The 25,509-nt window shown below is 41.7% G+C and overlaps 2 protein-coding genes across 3 annotated transcripts; one reads left to right on the forward strand and one right to left on the reverse strand.

The window, feature by feature from the left end:
- Positions 1-42: 42 nt before the first annotated feature.
- Positions 43-16,597, reverse strand: LOC148896041 (uncharacterized). The gene is made up of 15 exons (XM_089000048.1): positions 16,409-16,597; positions 13,957-14,394; positions 12,196-12,255; positions 11,624-12,115; positions 9,772-9,849; positions 9,388-9,518; positions 5,156-5,195; positions 4,869-5,066; positions 3,886-4,064; positions 3,226-3,405; positions 2,178-2,291; positions 1,991-2,074; positions 710-890; positions 431-589; positions 43-329 (listed from the first exon to the last, which is right to left on the reverse strand). Exons 1-15 carry the CDS (start codon positions 16,461-16,463, stop codon positions 163-165), a joined length of 2,556 nt encoding a protein of 851 aa, XP_088856174.1. The 5' UTR covers positions 16,464-16,597; the 3' UTR covers positions 43-162.
- On the forward strand, positions 3,957-25,181 carry LOC148896042 (amidophosphoribosyltransferase-like). Of its 2 annotated transcripts, none has more exons than XM_089000051.1 (12): positions 3,957-4,093; positions 5,782-5,969; positions 18,016-18,082; positions 18,181-18,387; positions 18,467-18,579; positions 18,662-18,807; positions 20,300-20,372; positions 20,457-20,608; positions 22,416-22,543; positions 22,620-22,841; positions 24,492-24,612; positions 24,684-25,181. In XM_089000051.1, the coding sequence occupies exons 2-12, from the start codon at positions 5,842-5,844 to the stop codon at positions 24,854-24,856; spliced, it is 1,530 nt and encodes a 509-aa protein (XP_088856177.1). In that variant the 5' UTR covers positions 3,957-4,093; positions 5,782-5,841; the 3' UTR covers positions 24,857-25,181. The 2 variants fall into 2 exon arrangements, with proteins under 2 accessions (XP_088856177.1, XP_088856176.1); XM_089000050.1 differs by lacking the exon at positions 3,957-4,093 and adding an exon at positions 5,368-5,524.
- Positions 25,182-25,509: the final 328 nt, after the last annotated feature.

Raw genomic sequence — 25,509 nt, forward strand, 5'->3', positions numbered from 1 at the left:
CAATGTTTACACTGTGATAAAAGATCAGAGACATTCTGTTACAAAGTTTAACAATTTATTTTGAATGGAATGATTGAAAGATTAATTTTGTTAGAGATTTGCTTCAACGGATGAAATGAATCATCCAAAAAAAGATGAGGATGATGATTCTGTGACATTTGCTCAGAGGGTGCAGGCCTGGAGCTTCTTGTCAGCCATCTTGAGGCCCACCCAGGTGTTAAGCATGGACGCCCTCAGCTTGCACCACACCAGGTGATTGGTCAGACCGAAGATCTGAGCCGCAAACTGAGCGGTTGCATCCGGGGAGAGGATGGTGGAACAGCCCAGACCTGCACCAAAAGAGAAAGAAATAATTTTAAAGGGTGATTTCATTAATTGTGTTTAAAAAAAAAAAAAAAAAAGAAAGAATAAAATGAAAAGTGTGACTCGCCGCTTGGCAGACGAAGTGAGGACCAAACATCCTGGGAGCCCCAGTCGGGCGTGATTGGCGGACAATTGATGACAGGGTAAACCGTGTTACCGGACATCACGGGACCGAGGCCGTTGCTCCGGCCGGCCACCGCCACAAATACCGTGGGAACGCCATCTCCTGGTAAAATAGCAAACACGTGAGAGAATTCTGATGACAAATCTATTAATCGATTTAAGACATTATAATTCCAAGACAGCTGAGTAAAATCAATTTGCCTTCAATTCATATGCTACCAACCTTCGTATTCAGCTTTAATGCGCAGAGTCTCATCCGGGCCTTTGTGCGCAGAGCTGACCCGAAGAACGCAAGGAATCCCGTAAGAGCTGCAGGCCTCCTTGATCTTCTTACAGTGGGCCATGTCTGAAGTGGAGCCCATCAGGACCACCACCCTACCATTGGCTTGGGATTCCAGCAACAGCTAGCCAGGTACAACATTAAGTACTGTTAGCGGCATGAAATGTAGCCATTAAAACTAAGCCTTCAACTCAAAATACAGCAATCCCTCGTTTTTCACTGTTAATGGGGGCCAGGACCACTCGCGATAGATGAAAATCAGCAAAGCGGGAACCAATTAAACTAGAGCCATGTACAAAATCTCTGATTCATTCTGCATTTTTTCCCCATTCTGAACCTTTTACGCTGAAAAAAATAATCTGCGATAAATGAACAGTGAAGTAGCGAGGGATCACTGTAGATATTTTTTCCAAGGCAAAAAAAAAACAAAACTAAACTACATTGTCTACATTGAAAAAAAAAAACTACATTGATTTATGATTAATCAGATTAACCTGATTTATGCTTAATCAGATTAACTCATTCACTGCCATTCACAAATTTATTTGGCAATTGAAAATATGACAGAGCGCCATTCCCGAATTAGTTCGGGTTGTGTTTTTTCTTGCTTGGGTGTTGATAAAGCACTGGCCAGACCTCTGGCAATGTTTTTTTCCCTTCCACAAGGGGGCAGCATTTCCCGTTTTTAAAAACAATAAATAATACTACATTGGGCTATTAGCGATCTATTAGCTAGCTTTCTATCTGTTTCAGTTACTTCTGGGTTGAGTGAACGCTGGCGCGTGTGGCCGCCACTGCTCACCCACAGAACAACGTATCCTGTGTCTGTAAAGTGACCTTGAGAGTTTTGAAAGGTGCTTATCAATGAAATAATAATACATTTCATTTATCAGCGCCTTTCAAAATTCTCAAGGTCACAGGATACGTTTTTCTGTGAGTGAGCAGTGGCAGCCACACGCGCCAGCATTCACTCAACCCGTAATACGCTTACGCTGAATTGAATGTTGATGTAAAACTCCTAAAACTCAATATTCTGTGCGTCCTGGAATTTGAGCGACAATGACAAAAAACCCTGAGTGGACACATTTTTGCACATCGTCTGGCAGAGAATGAGTTAAAATTCATTTGGGAGTGTCACCTACCAAAATGAATGGTTTCAAAAATACAAAGTTCAAATGTTTCTTCTGTTAACAGAGGATTAAAAAAAAAAAAGATTTGGCGTACCTTAACCCTTTCGGAAACCCACTCAAAGTTTCTCTTCACCATTTGCATGGCCTCAGGGGTCACCTCTTTCAGGTCTCTGTAAACCTGGGGCGGGGGAGGGGGGGGGGTAAACTCAAGTCAACACGTTCATATGGAGAACTAAAAAAAGTATAGTAAGTAATAAAAAAAGTAATAAAACAAGACAAACCTGCTTATCTTTCTGCTGGCTTCTGTCTCCGGCGGGCCAAAGCCTCCACGAATCGTTGTCGATCACATCGGCCAGAACAATCTCCTGAGTCTTCACGTTGACGCCAAACTCAATCTGGAAGCCAAACAAAAGAATACAATGATACCTTGGCTTACGAACTTAATTGGTTCCCAGACAGAGTGTGTAAGGCGAAAAGTGTGTCTCCCAAAAATTAATTTCCTATCGGAAACCATTAAAATGAGAATAATCCGTTCCCAGGTCCCTATAAAACATAATTTTCTACTTTCTAATTTTCTAAGCCTTAAAACTACACAAACTATACCTTATTTTATGTATAATAAATGTGCTATGGTACCATAATAAACTGTACTGTATAATAAAGTGGTTTTATTTACCTTTGTGATGGTCATTGATGGCTTGATGGAATCGAGTGGCCGTTTTCATCAGCATTAAACACTTAATGAGGAACGTAAGCCTTCTTTCACCATCTTGAGGAATGATCCCTTGTAGGTGCTTTCTCTGCCATAATTTTATCTAGTTCCTCATTAATTGTGTTCTGTTTAGCTGGGTTGATAGCTTTTTGCATCAAGTGTATAGATGGCTTATGCGGGTTATTTGTGGAGCCTGATTGATGGGATATTTTAACCTTGCAGTCTAGACTCTGCCTTTGAACGATCAAAGTTGAAATCAATGTTCTCACTCTCTCTTTGTCTCTTTAATGTTTAAACCACCTCCCCTCACTGCTGCGTTCTTGACCAATCAGGTGGCTTTAACCAAAGACTGGGGGCGGGGAATAGAGGACCAAAAAAAGTCGGCTGCCATTTTCTTGTTAGAACGGGTTCGTTCGCAAACGACACATCACCCATTGTGGCGCATCGTGTGTATCCCGAAAAATAGTTCATATGCCAAGGTAATTTTTTCATTAATTTAACGTTCGTAAAGCGAAAAGTCCGTAAGCCAAGGGGTTCGCAAACCGAGGTATCACTGTATTTCACAATCTTGACAACCGTACTCAGCCAGCAGGGGGCAGCAAATCAAAAACGCCCACCTTCATATCAACCAGTGTGCAATTCTGTGTTGCCCAGGCCTTTTCCAGGATCTCAAAGATGGCCACGGTGCTTCGATTCATAATGTCCACTTCACAGCGGCCGATGCCGAGGCCCGCCGGGCAGAATTTAGCCTCCAGCAACTGCTCCTCCGACCATTGTGGGTCATTGTTGGCGTCGTCCTGGAAAAACATAGAAGTTAACAGGTAGGCAGTCTTATTTACATCATAACAAAATAATATCAAAATGGATGACATGTGGACATGAAAGTAAAATTCAATTGACATTTTTTTTGCTGCCCAAAAAATAAAAATAAAATAATTGCATTTTATTTTTCTGGTGAAGTGCTGCCTCCATGAATGAAAATGCAATTACTGATTTTGGTGTATTAATGATATATTAAATGAAATGTATTATTATTATTATTATTATATATACTCTGCTTCATCCAGTGAAAAATACAATCCTTGCTCACCTGTGCTTTTATCTCAACAAGTCGCCACACCCTAACTGCTCCTCGCCATCATGGTAACAAACCTCTACTTAGCATTAGCTTAGCAATTGGAGGTGAGGGTCGAGGTGGTGCAGGGTGAACCCGTGCTTATTTGCATGTGACATAACTGCGGCAACTTCAACTAGCCAGAAATTTGGCACGGACTCACTTTGAAAAACATCTCCATCTTCAGCGGGGAGAAACGGTAGCCTTCTTTCACACCAGGATTCCTCTTCAGGAACGAACCGGTGGCGACCCTGCGACACACCCATTCGATGGGAATCATCTCACAGTGCGCCGCTACGAACGCCGTGTCCGAGTGCTGCCTCACAAAGGCCGTCTTGATGCCTGTAAGATGTTGCGCACATTTGGTGGGGGTGAGTACAAAAAAAAAAAAAAAAAATCAATAAGAGGCAAACGGAGGAGATAACATCGTTTACATTCTGCTTTGTTATATGTCACAAGGCTCTCATGCCAGATTTGATGGTCTCATGAGTTGCAGATGGGTTACAGTTAAACAATTAATTAAAGCGGCGTGCCGGGTGACCCATGAATCGGGCTAATGTCACGGCACATGACAAACGTAGACTTTGAACGCAGCAAAAAGGGGAACAGAGCTCATCATATTCATTGACATGGTATCAAGTTAAGTCGTCGCAAGTTAGCAAAATCATGTAAAAAAAAAAGTACACTTTTCTTTGCATTTGGAAAAGAACTTATTGTCGGTTCATTAATTTATATTAGGCCAATGTGTGCACAAACAATAGCTTGGAATAAATTTGAAGAAAAATAAATATGAATAGTTTAATATATTTCACCATACATAATTAAAAGTGGGTTTATGTTCGTGTGAGTTATATAATACTATGTATTAAGTATAATATTAAAATGTAATTTTATAGGGATAAAAAGTACGTTTTCTTTGGTTGTTGTTGATGGTAAAATTAAACGAAGTAAAGTTGAGTTCAAAATAGTTGTTGCAATTAAATTCTCTATTTACCGCACTGGTGTTTGAACACGAGTTGGTTAAGTGTCCAAAGTTAAAGTTTAACTCACTTTATGAACTGCTAATTAAGATTTGTGTAACATTTCGGCATTTTCAATCAAGCAGAAAATATGTGTGGATGAATGTCGTTTTTGTGGCTTTTTCACCGGATTGCTGCAACAGTTCGAACACGCAGCTCGTTGTTTTATTGGCGATGGCCGCTTTGCCCTCCATCTGGTCCTTCCTCACTGCATTCCCGGCAGTAATCTGGTCTTTGGACTGCACCAGAACCAAACCGGGTTGATCCACGATCTCGAAGATCTGTTTGGTCTTGCCCTCGTTCAGCTTTTGGCCGATGCTCAGCTCTAAGAAAAGACCACATGTTAAACGCCATCGTAAAAGGTTCGATTTGAGAAAAAAAAACTTTTGCGAAATCCAAAATTGTGTACTGTACCTTGTGTTGAAGACATGTTTCTTTTCGACGCGCTGCAGAGCTGCACGACAAATAAAAATACAAACTGTGAGCAACTCCAAAAAAAAGTTGTCAAGTGAGAATGAGATCAGGAGGCGTGCGGAGCAGAAGACGGAAATAAAGCGTTTCTTACGTGCTCTGACAGCCAATCACAGCACTCCATTCACTCAATTGGACCAATCACAAGCGGTAACATATATCACGTGGGTGGGTAGACGCCCCGACTCAACCGCTTGTCAAAAAAGGAGCTTTTTTACACGATGAAACTTTCACAATATTCTTCTTTTTAGTGACACAGTGAGATAAATCCACCAGACTGCCAGCTCCACGCAATTGATTCGTTCGATAGAGGTGATTTGTTTTCAAATTTATTTCACAGCACGTCGAGATGCTTCATTACACCTTTTGAAGTTTAATGGCGCCGGTGTTACAAAACTGTCAACTTGTGAATTTTCTAAGACAACGGTTAACATCGACCTGACGTGCTCTTTCCTCTAACTGATTGTGTGCGCATTTGATGTGGTTTTAATCGATCATGTCTTGTAAGAAAAGTTCCTGATCTTGCACGTGCTTTGGGAACGAGAGCTGAAAGTTGTGCGCATGCGCAGATCGCCCATTCGGAAACAACTGCTGCAGAGGCACCGGACGAGTGAGCGGGGAGCAGAAAGATGGAGTTCGAGGAGTCCGGTATCGGGGAAGAGTGCGGGGTATTCGGCTGTGTGGCAGCCGGAGATTGGCCCACCCAGCTTGAGGTGGCTCAGGTGCTCACCCTGGGACTTGTGGCGTTGCAGCACAGGTAACGAAAACGGAAGCATCTCGGCTACGCGTTTACAAGTCACCCGAGTCACATGCGGTATTTAGGTTTAGAAAATAATAATAAAAATAATAAATAAATAAGCAGTCTAGGTGTTATTTATTCATTGGTTTCTATCAGGATGCGTTCAAAGTTAACAATGAGCTCCTTATCTCGCGTGGAAGTGGGGAAAAGTTTGTGCCGTGATGCGTTCAAAGACCAACACAAGTCATCGCGTGACAACGATGTGCAAACTGGGTTGACATTCTTTACATTGTGGCTATTAAAATCAAAGATTGGTAAAGTAGTCTTTATGTTCTTCTTCTTCTTTTCCTTTATGTTAATTACAATAAAATCGGTCGCTCTATTAAATGCAATTAAGTCATCAATAAATACTACCCGCGGATATTGCGTAAAAACATAAGGAGTAAAAAAAAAATAGGCTGGGGAAAATCAACACTTAATTGAAGCACGGACCACAAATTTCTACCTCAATATTTTTATTTTTTAACTTGGACATACCTGCTACCTTACGTTAAGAATATGATTTGTATAAGTAAAAAGCAACTAGTCCAATAGGTACTCAAGTGACTGCTAATCCTTTTTTTTTCGAGAGTGTAGGAACATCAAATAGATGGAGGAAAAAAAATGAAACAGGAATCTGCAAACCTTCCGGTCAATATGTGGTGATACAGTGACTTTGATGATGATATTGTTTGTTTTTGCCTGAGGAGTGCTGCTCCGCTATCAACTAACCACAACATTTCGAAATGGCTTTTGATAACCAAAATTATGTATTTAGCCATGAGTGACATTTCACCAGATTGCACGACCATATCCTTTCAGCGGCCACTGACACTGTGTCTGCATCACCTATCCAAGCTCTCAGTTGTACTTTGTCCCATTTACAGCAAATAAATATTTCTACTTAACGACAACTCTGCAAAATCTTTACATATGATACAAATACGTATGTATGTTTTTATAGAGTCACAGACATGGTTGCATCCTGCCATCTGTTGGTTGTTGTGCCTCATGACCTAAGAACTGATAAAAGGATTTTTTTATACCCTTATTCAGATTATTCTTGTTATCTTTTTATTTATTTTTAATGCTCATCACCAGCCGCATCCTACTCAGATATATCTACTCCTGCAGGAGACTCACTTTTGGGAACAAAACAAAAGGCCATCTGTCTTAAGGTGACCTTGACATGGAACATAAAATAGGGCAAACAATCGCGGTTAGAGCTATCTGGAAACAGTGTAGGTAAAATATCTTTTTTTTTTTTCCCCGCGGGGCTGCGATGAAATCAGATTTTGTTGCTACTTTAGTGTTTGTCTGATCAAAAGTAAGTGAGGAATTAGAAAAAGTGGCTCATAGAAAAAAAGCTAGCATCGTGCAGGCTAACGACATTGGCTGTGTCAATCGTACAATTTCGAGAAAAACTGGATGGTGAATGGCTTTTAAAAAAATTAAAATAATAATGATATGGAGAGTAACCTCTATTTAGAAAATTACATCACTAGAAAATTTTCCAAGTTGAAATGCTAATGTCATAGCTAATGGGAGAGCAGCTATAAGTATGTTGCGTTTATAAACCCCGGAATTGCGACTTTTTTTTAGCTTTCGTAAAAAGTTTTTTTCTGTTGAGCTGTTTTATAACTTAAAATTTTTTGTACATAGAGGAATTCATAAGTAGAGGTACCACTGTATGTACATAGGCCTGAACTACCGACACTATGAATTTGTATTTTTTATGAACAGACACGCTCACATTCGAACCTCAGCAGTAATCACATTTCTTAAACCTTAAAACTTAAAGCAGCTTTTTATTCCTTTCCATAACCTTGCCCCCCATACCTATCTGACCTTCTTCAAATTTCTATTTCTATTCCCTCTCGTTCCCTTCTATTTTATTTATTGTATTTCTGTTTGTGATTGTATTTTATTTATTATAGTACCTATGCTTGTGTGTGACTGTAAAGTGTCCTTGAGAGCTTTGAAAGGCACTTAAAATGTAATGTATTATTATTATTATTCGCAAACGTTTTTAATGAAGTCTATTGGATTTGCTTATATGTACGTTATATAAGTTCAACTGAATGTAAAAAAAAGTGTTCTGCTCACGGGCTTTGCGCCAGCCAAACCATTATGGATGGAATGTTTCTGTATGATTGGGACTAGGTGGGGGAACTGACAACCCCGTAGGCTATGTGCAGTATGTGGCGCCATACATTAAAAAAAAAACACTGAGGAACAGTTTTACAAAATGGCCCCTAATGGGGAAATGCATTCCCACTCCTTCGCTAAACAGCTATACATATATATACACAGTGATACCTCGGCTTACAAACCCCTTGGCTTACGAACTTTTCTGTTTACGAATGTTAAATTTATGAAAATTTTACCTTGGCATACAAACTATTTTTCGGGAACTGCCACAATGAGTGATGTGTCGTTCGCGAACGAGCCTGTTCTGGCGTTCTCCTAACAAGAAAATGGCAGCCGGCTTGTTTTGGTCCTCTATTCCCCGCCCCCAGTCGTCGGTTAAAGCCACGTGATTGGTCAAGAACGCAGCAGTGAGGGGGTGGGAGTTACAGACAGAGAGAGAGTGAAGCCATTCTCCAAAAAACAAAATGGCAGCCGACATTTTTTTTTGTCCTCTATTCCCCGCCTCAGTCTTCGGTTGAAGCCACGTCATTGGTCAAGAACGCAGCAGAGAGGGGAGGTGGTTTAAACATTAAAGAGACCGGCAGACGACAGAGAGTGACAAAATCTATAGAGAACAGTGAAATTTGGACTCGTTTCAACCTTGATAGTTGAAAAGGCAGACTGTAGACTGCAAGGTTAAAATTCCCATCAATCAGGCTCCACAAATAACCCGCACAAACCATCTGTACACTTGATGCAAAAAGCTATCAACCCAGCTAAACAGAACACAATTGATGAGGAACAAGGTAAAATTAGAAAGAAAGAAGTTTACGTTCCTCATCAAGTGTTTAATGCTGATGAAACCGGCCACTCCATTCCATCAAGCCTTCAATGACCATCACAAAGTTAAATAAAACGACTTTATTATACTGTACGGTTTCTTTCTTTAATTATCATACCATAGCATATTTATTATACATAATATAAGGTATATTTTGTGTAATTTTAAGGCTTTAGAAAGTAGAAAATTATGTTTTATGGGGACCTGGGAACGGATTATTCTCATTTTAATGGTTTCCTATGGGAAATAAATTTTTGGGATACACACTTTTCGCCTTACACACTCTAATTACGTTTGTAAGCTAAGGTATCACCGCCACGTCACATGATACCTATTTCGCACATCATCGCGACCTAGCGCGGATTAAATATGGATAATTGCCACTTGTTATCGAGTGATAGTGTGCATGAAAGGGTTAAGAGTTACCTGTGTTTCTCGGGGGGCATCTTGATTCGTCATCGAGCAGACCGAAATGACTTCTATAATCGGAACGTGAGTCTGCTCTTCTTTAATGTTCACACAGTCCGCCATTTTTTTCTCTGGTGTCGGTAGAACGACTGTGGTAGAGGTGAAAAAAAGAGACAAAAATTTCCTTTTTTAATGAATGTAAAACGTTCGTTTCAATAGTTGCGTTACGTACGAGTCTGTCCTTTTGTCCGCGGTGACAAACGTCGCACTATCCGCACTAATTTCATTTTGGAGGCCAATCATGGGACTCGGGGAAGGGAGGGAATTGACCGGTCGGGAATTACAAAGACTTGTGGCTGTCATGTGAAGTCATTATGCAATCATCGGACGCAATTTTCAAACCTTCGTCATCCGCTTTCCTTTTTTTCCCCCGGCCGGTCGACGACGTCTCACAGTGCGCCGGGCTGCTTTCAAGGGATCCTGTATATGACATAAAGTAAAAGTTAGAAAAAAGGCAGTTTTTGGAAATGTCGTGACGACAGCGAGAGTTTAAGGTGTCAGCAAGTATAGAATAGAAAATGGTTCTGTTGCAGTAAAATCACTTTTTTCGTTTGAATATAAAAAAAGGATTTCTGGAATGACTGCACTGTAATCAATCTTTACTCGTTTCCATAAAGCGTCTCTGAACACGCTCTTGCCAGTTTGTGATGTCACAATTTACACCCCAGTTGTCAAAGTGAAGGCCCGGGGGCCAAATCTGGCCCGCCACATCATTTTATTCGGCCCGTGAAAGAAGATCACCCATGTTAAGACCCATGATGCTCGCTAAAGTCCGAACCAAAATTTCAAACTGCGGTATGTAAACCACAATAACAGTCATTATTTTCGACTTCAGATTTGAAAAATACAGTGAACTACAGTAAAGTCTCGTTATATCGATATTCAAGGGAGTCCGAAAAAATATCGATATAACCGGGACTATCGATATATCCGACCCTGTTTGCATGTAATTTTCTCCGTGCGTGCATAGAAATAGTATCGATATAACCGAGACTATCGATATATCCAATATCGATATAACGAGACTTTACTGTAGTTCTTTTATTAATTTGTTGTGCACTTTTGTAATATGTAGAGAGGATGAAACAATGTAATGGTTTCCCCAAATTCATAACGGCCCCCCGAGAGGAAACCATAACGACAACGTGGCCCTTGACAAAAATTCATTTGACACCCCTGATTTACGTTTTCTCTTAAGCTAAGCTAATATCGGGTAACATGCGACATTTTCAAGTTACCGCCGGTCGAAACAACAACAAAAAAAACGCTATCACATAAAAGCCAAAAGCGAAACAAATTTGTTGGTAACCATCTGCCGCATGCTGCTTCCAACAGTGAAAATAAGTTTATTTTTTCTGTCTTTATTATAATTATGAATGTATATTAACTAATTCAATGAATTAACTCATTCACTGCCAGATGTGCAAAAAAATGTGTCCACTCCACTGCCAGGGTTTTTGTCATTGTCACTCGAATTCCAGGACCCACAGAATATTGAGTTCTAGGACTACATGAATATTCAAAGCAGCGTAAAAACCTTAGATTCTCTTCTTTCATCAGGAAATAAATGAGTTATTTCCTAAATTATAATGATCTGGAGTTATATGAGCTTGAAATGAGGGTGGCTGTCCAAATTACAATGCAATACATACATATTGGTTTATATAGCGCTTTAACAACAGCTGAAGCTGGAAAAAATTGCGAAATGATATCTAGCTGGCTATCTAGCGAGCTATCTGACTCGCTATCTCTCTAGCAATCCAGCTGGGTATCTAGCAGGCTATCTGGATGGCTATCTGGCTCACTATCTGGCTAGCTATCTAGCTGGCTATCTATTAGCTATCTAGCTATCTAGATATTAGCTTTTCTGGCTGGCTATCTATTGGCTACCTAGCTAGCTTTCTATCTATTTGCGTTATTCTGGGTTGAGTGAATGCTGGTGCGTGTGGCTGCCGCTGCTCACCCACAGAAAAAAACTTATCCTGTGACTGTAAAGTGACCTTGAGAGTTTTGAAAGGCGCTTAGAAATGTATTATTATAAATGGAAGAAAATGGAAATGCTGCCCCCTTGTGGAAATGAAAAAAAAAACATTGCCAGAGGCCATGGCCAGTGCTTTATCGGCACCCATATTTTCAATTCCCGAATAAATTTGCGAATGAGTTAAAGTAAAAATAAAAATAAATGAATGTATACCAATAGTCACGTCCTTTGGCTGCCATTGATGACCACTTCCTGTTTTTGTCTCTCGTTCTCCTGGTGGCATTTTAACACGGTGCGCCGGCGATATCGACTCAGGCCAATATCGTCTTTCCTCCGACGCGGCGTCGCTTTCGCATCGGCGACTGGCCCCGCGATTCAGAATGGCGTCCACCTCGTCGTAGTACCTCATGATGCTCTTGGGGTCAGCCTTGTCCGTCTTGCCCTTCTGGAGCGAGCGGTAGAGATACTTGAGGTTCTTGTACTTAGTGTGGCACTGCTTCCAGTCGCGATCGATGCCCTGCTGCATCAGCCGGTTCGAAATCTGCGTAAAAACGTCCCGCTTTCTGGCGGAACCTTCCAGCTGGCGTCGCACCCGCTCATCGGACCACACCCGAATGAGCGCTCGCACTTCCTGGTCGTTCCAGTTCCGACCAGTGTCCAACATGGCGACCACGTGGGGCTGGTCGGCGGGCGACGTCTTTGCCGCTGTTGAATTAGACACCCGGGGGAATGAATGGGAATTAAGGAAAGGGAGCCCGAATGGAATCAATCGTTTGCCGTTTTACCTCGTCGTCTCCGTTTGGAATCCGTGTCGCTGTCCACGTCGCAGTGGTCGCTGTTGTCATCTGACGGCGAAGGAAACAGAATTTAACTCATTCACTGCCATTCACGAATTTATTCGGGAATTGAACATATGACATAGAGCGCCATTCACGAATTTGTTCGGGTTTTGTTCATTCATGCTTGGGTGCCGATAAAGTGCTGCCCATGGCCTTTGGCAATGTTTTTGTCCTTTCCACAAGGGGCAGCAGTTCCTTTTTTCCATGTTAGCGCTTTGTTCCAGCTTCAGCTGTTGTTAAAGCGCTAAATAAACCAATATGTTTGTACAGATAAATACATCGATATAGATGTCTAGCTAGCTGATGCTACAAAAGCTGGCTAAAAAGATCTCTAGCTAGCTATATTGTCTAGCTGGCTAGCTGTCTATTAGCTATCTGGCTAGCTATATAGCTATTGAGCTCGCTGGCTAGCTATCTAGCTCGCTGGTTATTGGCTACCTATTAGCTAGCTGGCTTGCTTTCTATCTATTTGAGTTACTTCCGTGTTGAGTGAATGCTGGTGTGTGTGGCTGCCGCTGCTCACCCGCAGAAAAAAAATATCCTGTGACTGTCAAGTGACCTTGAGAGTTTTGAAAGGCGCTTATAAATGATATGTATTATTATTATTATTATTGTATTTTCTACAGTCGCCCCCATTTGAAGCTCAGGTAACTCCAGACCCATATAACTTAGGAATTAACTCTTTTTTTGATGAAAGAAGAGAGTCTAAAGTATCTAACACTGTATTGAATGTTTATTTGGTCCTAAAACTGAATATTCTGTGGTTCCTTGAATATGAGTGACAATGACAAAAACCCTGGCATTGAAGTGGACACATTTTTGCACGTCTGGCAGTGAATTAATGTGTACAATTACAATTAGCACGTACAATTAGTACGTGCTAATTTTTGACGGTGAATCATTTCAAGACTTCGGTGCCAAGGTGATGAAGTTCTGCATCTATGATGAAAATACGATGAATGGACATTATTAATTGACCAGTGTAAATCTTTGTCTTCGTGATGAAGTGCTGCCTGGGTGAGTGAAAATACAATGAATATTAAAAAAAAAAATTGGGGGTATTTTTTAGTCCAATGCTATATCCGATATTTGACAGAAAAATCTGATAGCCATCCAAAAAAAAAAAAAAAATATGAGCTATATATATATAATATAAAAGCTATATTTTTTTCAGAATCCCTTAACACACAGGTGTCAAAGTCAAGTCCCGGGGGCCAAATCTGGCCCACCGCATAATTTTTTTCGGCCTTGAAAGCAAATCAAACTTCCATGATGCCTGCTAAAATCCGAACCAAAATTTCTATTTGTGGTATGTAAACCACAACAACAGTCGTTATTTTTTTACTTCACATTTAAAAACTAGTTATTCATTAATTTGTTGCGGGCTCAAGACCCTTGCCTTAACACTTAAAATCATGACATAAATTATTGTTAAAATATACTCTTTAACAATACTTTCATTCGTGTTTAGCTTTAAGAATGTAGAAAAAATTGTCCGGTATTGACCAATTTGTGGCTATTTATTTTGGCGGCGGGCTATTTGTTTTATGTTATGCTTAAATTCTCTTAAAATGCTCATCGGCGCTTTACAGTGAGCACTCACTTCCAGTGTGGCACGAGAACCACAAATTGTCACGCCCCAATTATAATCAAAATCTCATTTTCTCGCTCAAATCCAGTCCGACGTAAAGAAGACGGCGCACGTACAATTGTCAATCTTGACGATGACTTCACTTTCGCAAGCCACTGGCCTTTCCTTCCCATCATACGACCTGCTCTTCAGCCCCAAAAATCCCTCCTCTGGGTCGCCGTCCTGCAAAATGGCTTCCACCTCGTGAAAAAACTTCATGTACTTCCCCGGGCTTCCGCTACGTCCGGCGCGGGCCGCGTGGTTGTTCTTGGCCATTTTATACTCGTATTTGAGGTTCTTGTATTTTGTGCGGCACTGTTTCCAGTTGCGCACCACGCCGAAGGTGCGCTGCATCTGGTTGGAGATCTCTTGGAAGATGTACTTGTTGTGTAACGTGCTCTTGAGGCTTTCGCGGATGAGCCGGTTGGCCCAGACCCAAAGGAGCGCTCGGACTTCATCGTCGCTCCAGTGGCGGCCGTCCTCCACCCCGAGTGGGCCCTGGTGAACTTGGACGCCTGTTTTAGAACATAGGGAAGAACATGACCCCCAAATCATGGCCCTTTGCGATCGATCAGAAGATAAATACACACTGTGTGCATAATTATTAGGCAACTTCCTTTCCTTTGTCAAAATGGATCAGAAGAGACTCTTAAAATTGTGAGATATCTTGCAGGTGGATGCCCCTTTTTTTTAGGTTCGAAAAACAGCCCGGCAGCGATAATCGAACCCCGAAGTAGCGAGGAATTACTGTACTGTCAAAGTAAACATAAAACCCAAAAAATACACAGCCCCTTCGCCCTTATTTTCATTCAATTTTAGCTGTGATTACAGTACGGACACTCTGGGAGCAAAAATAAACATTTACTAAAATATGTGTAAAAATGTTCGTATGTACCATTGTTCGTAACATGAACGTTCGTAAGTAGGGGAGCGTCTGTACAAACAAGGGAAATTTTGCTCAATGAAAACCAATGACATAAAGTACAAAGAATGAAAACACGACACGTTGCTGCTCAGTTTGTTTTTGTTATATCAGTCATCCTAGTTTTTTATGCTCCCCTACTTACAAATATTCGAGTTATGAACAACGGTACATACGAACATTTTTGTAGTAACATACGAGTATTCTCTCCAGTTGTACATATACATACATTTATAGAGCATATATTTTAGTGAATGTTTATTTTTCAGTACAAACCAGTTCAGGTTACTTTTCCAAGCCTTAAACATTCTTATATAAACCTTAAACATACACAAAATATAGCACTGAATCAACTTACAAACGAATTCACCTTACGAACGACCGTTCGGAACGTATCTCGTTTGTAAGTTTGGGAGCGTCTGTATTAAATGTCCAATGAAAAAATGAATCGACATCTATTGTACTCAGCGATTCATCATTTTAGAACCTCTGTATGATGTTCTTATTTTGTCTCTTGTCGAATCTCATACGACTGACTCGCAGCAGTGTATGCTCAGTTTGGTCTATAGCCAGGCATCACTAGTCGAACAAGCAAATACGATTTGCTCATATCATTACATCCCCTAATATATTTTAGTCACTGATCAAAACCATTTTTTAAGTACTGTATATATTTTTTCCTTTGTTTTGGATGCGCGAGAATCAGCATGACCAAAACATGTTCAATGGTGTTAGCTATTGATTGATTGATTGATTTATTTGCCTCTATTAGTCTTGCAGTGCAGAAATTTACATTTCCCCCCCCATTTATTTGTAGTCTAGCACAAGTGGTCTCGGACCCTGATGTAACAGCAAGCTAGAATGTGACTCCACGGACAAGCCCGTCGCATATACACTGACCGAGGGTGGCGCTGACTAGCTAGTCACTAGATAGTGAATAGCTAGTTGCTCGCGAGTGAATAGCTAGTCGCTAGCGAGCAACTAGCTATTCACTCGCGAGCAACTAGCCAAATTTGCTACTCGATGTGATTTATTCCAGTAATTAGAGACACGGGGGGGCTTTGTAGGCATACAAATTATCCGTTGGCCTCATGGGTTTTGATTGACAGCTGACAGTTGAGTGCGGTGTGGACCCACCTACAGACATTGAGAGTGTCAACAATAGCTTCATCTTTCATGCTCTTGCTCTCTGATTTTATTAATTATTAGCATTACAGTAAAGATATCGGTTATATCGATAGTACTGCTTATTACGATACTATTTCTATGAACGCAAGGAGAAAATTTACATGCCGCAGGATCGGATATATCGATAGTCTGGTTATAACGATATTTTTTCCGACTCCCGAGAATATCGATATAACGAGACTTTACTGTATTTGAATCTAATCAACTTCACAAATTTTCATTTACAAAGACTTTCATATACTACATATTGGTGACATTTTTTGTGCCCGCCTTCCCCAACCCCATTTAATATAACAGACCACTTAAGATCATTTTGGGGCGCAATAACTGATTAGCATGTTGGCTAACAACCATTCCAGATTCTCCCATGGCCCATTTGGGGAAACGAATTGCCCACCCCTCCCTGTCTAAAGTTTTACCTTGGTGTTCTGGGGTGGTGTATCCATCTATCTGATGTACCGCCACCTCTTCCATTGTCGGGTCTTTGTCGCTTTCAAGACCCGGCCGGGTAGCCACGTTCGACGCTGAGCCTCCTCGACACCAGCTTCAATGTGACTCCGCTCTGAGCCTTGTACTAAGCCGTCACCGCTTCGTCCCTCCCCCACTTCACAACGTAGCCAGCTCACCACACACCCCCTTCCCGCCCCCTAACCGTCTCTTCTGTTGTCTGTTTCAAGATGATCTGAAAACGCTTTTCCTCCATCCCCCACTTTCAATCTGCTGCTCAGTTCCCAAGGCAACCAGGCGGTTAAAAACCCGAAAGCGACGCCCATCTCGCAGGAAAGCGGCCTCGCCACTGGCTTAAGCTATTTCCCGAGCGGGAGGGGGGGAGCACGAGTGTAATCTGAGAAGCGGCTTGGTACATAGACTGCAATAGCTCCTCCTTATGACCCCTTTTTTTCTTTCCCGCTCAACCAAACCTTGCCTGTCTGGTTTCTGCAGGCAAACCTGTCTGGTTTGCCTGCAGGCCTTACAAATATGACGCTGTTTGGATGCATGTTGAATCCTGCAAAGAGATGCGTAGCTTGATTATACGCATGGAAAACGTCGATGGTGGTATTATTTATTTTATTTTATTTTTTTAAGTCTTGGTATCAATATACTTTATGCAACTACAGACGCTCCCCACCTTGCGAACGAGATTCGTTCGTAAGGTGAATTTGTTCGTAAGTTGCTTCAGTGCTATATTTTGTATGGAATGTATGTTTAAGTCAGGAAAATGCAGTGGTAAAATAAATTAACAGCTACCTTAGTATGACAACATATATCCTTGGGTCTTCAGTAAGCCATTTCTGGAGCTGCTGGCACGTAATTACTGAATGACCTGGCGGCAGCTATTAGTTTTTGTTATGCATCGCGTCCTCCTGGATCGTCAACTGAGAAGAGGGATTTCCTCCCCGCCCCCATACGCTACGCAGCCAATCGTAAACAAGCTTGTCGTATCGGGGCCGCAACTCGTTGGTAACACTTCAGCATACCTGGCCGCGCGCTGATTGGTCAGTAGTGATGGGGATTACGACTCTTTTTATAGAGCCGATTCTTTTAACTTGGCTCACTAAAAAGAGCCGGCTCTTTCGGCTCCCGAATGGCAACTCATTTATTTATTTATTTTTGATTACAATAATTTACTACCAAAACTAATGTATGATGATGTTTAAAGCCGGCTTCCATTTCGAGCACCTTGTTAGGGGCTACAAGAACCGACTCGTTCGCGAACGATACATCACTCATTCTGGCGCTCCGTGAGTTTCCCGAAAAACAGTTCGTATGCCAAGATTATCTTTTCGAGAATTTAAGGTTCGTAAGGCGAAAGTTCGTTAGCTAAAGCGTTCATAAGCGGAGTTATCACTGTATATTGAAAAGAATGGGGAAAAAATATTTTGGCTGTAATTCCACAGTTTAGCTACTAGATGTTGACACACTATTGTGTTTGGCACTAAATACAATAAAATACATATTGATTTACATAGCGCATTAAATATTTTGTAATATTTTCATTGACCCCGTGTGATTGCGTCTCCTTTAGGGGTCAGGAAAGCGCAGGAGTCGTGACCAGCGATGGCGCCAGTCCACCGACATACACAACCCTCAAGGTAAACACAAATCCTCCCACAGATTCAACATCAAAATCCCATTTAGCGATTCAATCACTGTTTTATGACAGCGAGCGTGTCATTTTCTTTTTATTCAGGGCATGGGCTTGGTTAGCACGGCTTTTCCCGCCGAAGCGCTCCTCAAGCTGCGTTATGGCAACCTGGGAATATGTCACACGCGCTATTCCACCACCGGCATGTCGGAGTTGCAGAACTGCCAACCTTTCGTGGTGGATACGCTGCACGGACAAATAGCGGTGGCGCATAACGGCGAGCTGGTTAACGCGCCCGCACTACGGAAGAAGGTTGGAGTGGAAAAGGGGCTGCAGAATTTAATAAGGGGGAGGGGGGTCACTGTACTGAGTGGTTTCTGTGCTCGCGCAGGTGATGCGTCACGGCGTAGGACTCTCCACCAGTTCGGACAGCGAGCTCATCACCCAACTTCTGGCCTTCACTCCGCCCACGGAGGAACTGGATGCGCCCAATTGGGTTGCCAGGTTTACATCTGATAACGCCGACTGGAAAAAACGAAATTGTGCCCCTCGGGATGAAATTGAAAGTCTTTTCATCACTTTGTAGGATCAAAAATCTGATGACGGAGACGCCGACGTCGTACTCGCTGTTGGTGATGTTTAAAGATGTCATTTACGCCGTGCGGGACCCGTACGGGAATAGACCGCTCTGCATTGGGCGCATCGTTCCCGTCTCCAAACTTCATAAGTCAGGTAGCCGCCGTCGACTTGAACCGAGTTAAGAAAATAAATGAATAAATAAATAAATTAGACAAATCCTTTTAAAAAAAGGGGCAAACTATCAGTGTGGAATCTCAAAAGGGAAAATTATTGCACTTTATTAAAAAGAAGACAAGCGAAAAGAACAAAGAAAAATACTACCGGCCATATTTTCCGGTTTATAAGGCATACCCCCAATGAATGGTGTATTTTCAAACTTGTTTTAATAGATAAGGAGCACCCCCAATGAATGGTGTATTTTCAAACTTTTTCCATGTATAAGGCACACGGAGTATAAGGTGCACACCCAATGAGTGGTGTATTTTCAAACTTTTTCCATGTATAAGGCACACGGAGTATAAGGTGCACACCCAATGAGTGGTGTATTTTCAAACTTTTTCCATGTATAAGGCACACGGAGTATAAGGTGCACACCCAATGAGTGGTGTATTTTCAAACTTTTTCCATGTATAAGGCACACGGAGTATAAGGTGCACACCCAATGAGTGGTGCATTTCTAAACGTTTTCCATATATAAGGCGCACCACCAATGAATGGTGTATTTTCAAACTTGTTTCCATATATAAGGCGCACCCCCAATGAATGGTGTATTTTCAAACTTGTTTCCATATATAAGGCGCACCCCTGATGAATGGTGTATTTTCAAACCTATTTCATGTGTAAGGCGCACCGGAGTATAAGGTGCACGCCCAATGAATGGTTTATTTCCAAACTTTTTCCATATATAAGGCGCCCCCCCCCCCCCCCCCCCCCCCCAATGAATGGTGTATTTCCAAACCTTTTCCATATTCAAGGCGCACCAGAGTATAAGACAAACCCCTAATGAATGGTGTATTTTCAAACTTTTTCCATATGTGAGGTGCACCGGAGTATAAGGCGCACCCCCAATGAATGATGTATTATTAAACCTTTTCCATAGATAAGGCGCACCCCCAATGAATGGTGTATTTTCAAACCTTTTCCATGTATAAGGCACACCGGACTATAAGGCGCACATTCAATGAATGAAAAACATTTTCCAAATGTAATATTTAAATATATACGTTTACGTTACCACATTTACGCTACGGTAGAGGCTGGAATGCCACACTACTTCTTCTAAAAGTGGGGGGGATAACAGTCGTTGCGAGACCGGTTGTGGCTCAATATTACTTCACATATAAGGTGCATCTGCGTAGAAGGCGCAGGGTCAACTTATTAAGAAAATTACGTTTTTTTTGAGTGCGCCTTATACACCGGAAAATACGATCGTTTTTAGAGCTCGGGTGTCAACCTCAAGGCCCTGCGACTAGATGTGGCTCGTCACATCCTTTTACGACGCCTGCAAAAGCGAATCAAAAATGACAACTAGGCTGTCCAAAACTTGTTAGTTGATGCCATGACCCGGATTACCGAGGTCTCCCCAATGGGCTTTTCTAGTTCTCCATACGTTGCTTTTGTCATGACACTCCTGCTTGGCTCTCAGGTGGCGGGGAGTCAGACACCGAGGGTTGGGTCGTGTCCTCGGAGTCCTGCAGCTTCCAATCCATCGGCGCCAAGTATGTTTTTCGTTGACACCGATTGAAACTTTGAACGTATTCCCTCTTCTGACCGACCACGTCTCTGTCTCTCTTGACCCTCAGGTACTACAGGGAAGTCCTCCCGGGAGAAATTGTCCAGATATCCCGACACGGTGTGAAATCTTTGAGTGTGGTGCAACGTCGCGAAGGGGACCTCCCCGCCTTCTGCATATTTGAATATGTTTACTTTGCCAGACCCGACTCGATTTTTGAAGGTTAGTGCATATGCTCTGCTGCTTTTTGGTCTTTTTCATTGACTGTGGCCACTTTTTGCCAATGGAAGCCCAATTAATAAACATTGTGTCCGATTTTTTATTTTATTTTATTTAATTAATTGGATGGCTATCAGATTTTTTTTCTGTCAAATATCAGAAATGGAATCCGACTAAAGAATACCCCCTAAAAAATTTTGAAATATTCATTCACCGAGGCAGCACTTCATCACAAAGATTTACACTGGTCAATTAATAACGTCTATTTGTCGTATTTTCATCATAGATGCAGAACTTCATCACCTCGGCACCAAAGTTTTGTAATGATACCTATCAAAAATTAGCACGTACGATTAACTCATTCACTGCCAGACGATGTGCAAAAATGCATCAACTCCAGTGCCAGGATTTTTGTCATTGTCACTGGAATTCTAGGATCCACAGAATATTGAGTTTTAGGAATACATAAACATTCAGTGCATCGTAAGAAACCTTAGACTCTCTTCTTTCATCAGAAAAAAAAGTTCATTCTTAAATTATATGGGTCTGGAGTTACCTGAGCTTGAACTGGGGGGGGGGTTTGTCCAAAATACAATACATATACAGGTAACATCCGACTTACGACCGAGTTCCGTTCCGACCTAACGGTCGTAAGTATAAATGGTCGTAAGTCGAAATCCATTCAAAATGTTGAATAGAGACTCTGAGGCTAAATGACTCGCAAACTCCCCCTCTTAAAATGTTAAAAATAGGGTCTGGAGGTCGTGGTCATAAGTACGGGTGGTCGTAAGTCGAGCCGGTCGTAAGTAAGATGTTACACGTATATTGATTTATATAGCCCTTTCACAACAGCTGACGCAGGAACAATACTAGGGTCTGGAGGTCGTGGTCGTAAGTCGAGCCGGTCGTAAGTAAGATGTTACACGTATATTGATTTATATAGCCCTTTCACAACAGCTGACGCAGGAACAAAACTAGGGTCTGGAGGTCGTGGTTGTAAGTACGGGTGGTCGTAAGTCGAGCCGGTCGTAAGTAAGATGTTACACGTATATTGATTTATATAGCGCTTTCACAACAGCTGACGCAGGAACAAAACGCTAACATGGCAAAAAGGGAGATGCTGACCCCTTGTGGAAGGGAAAAAACATTGCCAGAGGTCTGGCTAATGCTTTATCGGCACCCAAACTAATTCGGGATAGGCGCTCTACGTCATATTTTAAGTTGGACCAAATACAGTGATACGTCAGCTTACGAACGTATTTAGTTCTCAGAAAGTGTGTGTAAGGCGAAAAGTGTGTCTTCCAAACATTTATTTCCTATAAGACACCATTAATATGAAAATAATCCGTCCCCATAAAACATAATTTTCTACTAAATAAGCCTTCAAACTAGAGAAACTATCCCTCATTTTATGCATAATAAATGTGATATTGTACTGTAATGAAATAAATAAACTGTACACTATAATTGAATCCAGTGAGCGAAGAATTTAGTGTAAAAGGATTTTTAAAAATGGGGGGTGTCGAAACATGCGCTAATAGCAAAATGTATCTATGATTGGCAATCTGGCTATCTATTAGCTATTTATTCGCTATACAATAGCTAACTAACTAGCTAGCTAGCCTTCTATCTATTTGAGTTACTTCTGGGTTGAGTGAACGCTGGCGCGTTTGGCTGCCGCTGCTCACCCACAGAAGAACTGATCCTGCGACTGTCAAGTGACCTTGAGAGTTTGGAGCCATACATGACCCAAAATGTCCGTCAGTTGGCGGTAGGGATGGCATGTAATCAGCGACTGTTTCTGCAACAGGCCAGATGGTCTATACCGTCAGACAGCGTTGCGGCCGACAATTGGCCATCGAGGCGCCGACGGACGCAGACGTGGTCAGCACCGTACCGGAGTCGGCCACGCCCGCCGCTCTGGGTTACGCTCAGCAGGTACGCCAAAATCCAAATCTGCAACCAAAGCCCCTCCTCAAATTTGAACTCAGTTTTTAACCGCCCCTGTCGTCAGTCTGGCCTCCCCTACATCGAAGTCTTGTGCAAGAATCGCTACGTGGGGAGAACTTTCATCCAGCCCAACACCCGCCTGAGGCAACTGGGCGTTGCCAAGAAGTTTGGCGCCCTGACGGACAACTTTGCGGGCAAGCGGGTCGTGTTGATTGACGACTCCATCGTCAGGGGCAATACCATCTCGCCCATCATTAAACTACTGAAGGAGGCGGGCGCCACAGAGGTTTGTTCGACTTTTCGTTCCTCATTACTACCCTTTGACCATTAAATTCTTCACTTTAGAGTGAGCCAATTTCAGACTTTATAATCTGCGGATTTATTGGGAATATTTTATTTATTTTAGCTCAAACCAAAAATCAGGAGTGTTAGACGATGGCAGAAAACTCGCCTCATTTTTGGCATATTGTGAGATTTTTATTTTTTTTATTTAAAGCAACTTTATGTCATTTATTACCACTCCCACTTTACGTTTACAGTAATCCCTCATGTATCGCGTTGAATGTGGACAGGGACCACCTGCGATAGATGAAAAACAGCGATGTAGCAATCCCTACATGTATTAGTAAATTTACATGTGTATGGAGTACAAAAAAATATTTAGTGGAATACAGTCTAGGACATGCATAAAGAAGCAGAGTTAATGTTTTTAGTACAGTCAAGGATGAGAATTTTGCACCAATTGGCGGATTTCCGACTTTTTCAAAACCAAATGACCAGAAAAAACTAAATACAGTACATGTATGTATTCTCGCTTTTTCGCTGTTCATTTCCTGTTTCGGGTTGCGTTGACGGAAAGTGCAATTTTGATTGGATGATACTGACGCCGGATGGCGGAAAGCGCCATTTTGATTGGATGATCTTAACTTGGGTGCCGTTGATGTCGAAACAGGTAAACATCCCCTTTTGAATGAGCGGACGAGTCAAAAAAAAAACAATCAGCTTGATTCGCCTTTGTGGAGAGAACAGGTTCGAATTCGATCGATTATAATTTGCAATGAAACAATACCATCGATGAGACAGTCGAATGTCAGTGGCACTATAACAAGCCGCACGCTAATGTTAGCATCAATATACTACTGGCAACAGAAAGCAAGCTAATGAGCAGTGTGAAGGCCAGCTAGCAGTAACCTTGCGTAAGTACCCGGAAAGTTGTCTTTTATTCCGATAGTTTGGCTGGATTTTTAACAACCATGAGAAACAGAAAAACATTCATATTAATGGTGAGTATTACAGTATCACAGTTATTTGAAATAATACATTCTGACATTTTGTTGAAAAAAGTAACAGTAAATCTAATGAATGCTGTATGCTGCTCTCTCTGACCCGCTGTTGGTTTAAAATAATGGACTGTAGTGACTTTCGCTACCATTTGCGACCTGTATTTTTTAGGTTTGAAAAAAATCCACAATGCATCCGTGATAATGGAACCACAAAATAGCAAGGAATTAGAATACTGTCAAAGTAAACATAAAACAAAAAATAGATGGCCCCTTCGTCCCTATTGTCGTTCAATTTTAGCTGTGATTACAGAACAGACACTCCTCTACTTACGAACATTTGAGTTACGAAAAACGGTACATACGAACATTGTTATGCTCTCCAGTTTTACACGTAAATATCTTTATAGGGCATATATTTTGTTAAATGTTTATTTTTCTGTCTAAATAATGGTTACCTATATAAATAATCCTTAAACATACTTATATAAACCTTAAACCTACATATATAAGTCTTAAACATATATTCTATGTAAAATATAGCACTGAAGCAACTTACAAACAATTTCACCTTACGAACAAATTCAATTTAGGAACAATTTCACCTTATGAAGGCCCGTTCGGAACGTAAATTGAGCCTCACCACTCTGGAACAGGTCCACATCCGAGTGGCTTCTCCTCCCATCAAGTTCCCCTGTTACATGGGCATCAACATCCCCACGAAAGAAGAACTCATCGCCAACAAGCCGGAGTTCCAGGACATCGCCGGATACATCGGTAAGCGCCGATCGGCCCCATTTAGCGTTTTACATCCATTGACGATTGCACGTTGATATGTTGCGTTCAAGGTGCCGACAGCGTGCAATATCTGACGGTGGAAGGTCTGGTGACGGCGGTCCAGAAAGGAGTCGCCTCCATGCAAGGCGACAAAATGATCGACTCCACTTGCAAGTCGGGCGGCGGCGTGGGCCACTGCACCGCATGTCTGACTGGAAAGTACCCGGTGGAATTGGAGTGGTGAACTGACTGGTGGTCGCGTTACATCGAACCGGTCAAAACGTTGCCTTTGTTACAGAAGCGGAGTGTCTCCACTGAACTCTCGTAGTTATTGAATCCGTTGAGTTATGTAAATATACAATTAGAACACTTGAGTTAGCCCAATTTTATATTGACCATATTTGTTACCTTAAAAAGATATATATACATACGCATTCAACCCCCGACCAAAGATTTATTAAAAATGAGTTTTTGTACTAAAGCGAGCGACTGCGCGGAGTGTAGCGGTGGTTTTGAATATGCGGCGTTTACATGGTTTTCTTACGTTTGAAAATAAACATTGACTGACATCTGTGTAAGCTCTCAGTGGTACAGGAGTGGTCCATCGATGAAAAGGTTTCTTCAGCCATCATCTGTACTTTGAAGGTGTCGGACGTTTCGCTTCTTATCCAAGAAACTTTGTCAGTAAACTAAAGTCTTACTGGTAGTTTCGGCCCTATATATATATCTATCTACTGTCCAGACGTGGCGGTGCCGGACTCTGCCCTGATTGGTCCCTGCTCTCAGGTTGACAGAATTCGCAGAGGAACTCCAAAAGTAGCATTTTTAATTACTTTTTATTAGAAATAACATATCAACATATATACGCACATGGTAACAAATGTATCAACACATACA

Source organism: Hippocampus bargibanti, linkage group LG07 (assembly GCF_051943395.1).
Source record: "Hippocampus bargibanti isolate YZ-2025 linkage group LG07, ASM5194339v1, whole genome shotgun sequence".
NCBI lineage: Eukaryota > Metazoa > Chordata > Actinopteri > Syngnathiformes > Syngnathidae > Hippocampus > Hippocampus bargibanti.

Excerpts from the sequence above, each read along its gene's own strand:
- LOC148896042 (XM_089000051.1), top strand. The coding sequence starts at position 5,842 with ATGGAGTTCGAGGAGTCCGGTATCGGGGAAGAGTGCGGGGTATTCGGC. Across the intron at positions 18,808-20,299 it reads CTCCAAACTTCATAAGTCAG|GTGGCGGGGAGTCAGACACC; the intron begins GTAGCCGCCGTC and ends CTTGGCTCTCAG. Across the intron at positions 22,842-24,491 it reads AGGAGGCGGGCGCCACAGAG|GTCCACATCCGAGTGGCTTC; the intron begins GTTTGTTCGACT and ends ACTCTGGAACAG.
- LOC148896041 (XM_089000048.1), bottom strand. The coding sequence starts at position 16,463 with ATGGAAGAGGTGGCGGTACATCAGATAGATGGATACACCACCCCAGAA. Across the intron at positions 9,519-9,771 it reads AAGGAAAGCGGATGACGAAG|TCGTTCTACCGACACCAGAG; the intron begins GTTTGAAAATTG and ends CCTCTACCACAG. Across the intron at positions 5,067-5,155 it reads AAACATGTCTTCAACACAAG|AGCTGAGCATCGGCCAAAAG; the intron begins GTACAGTACACA and ends GTCTTTTCTTAG.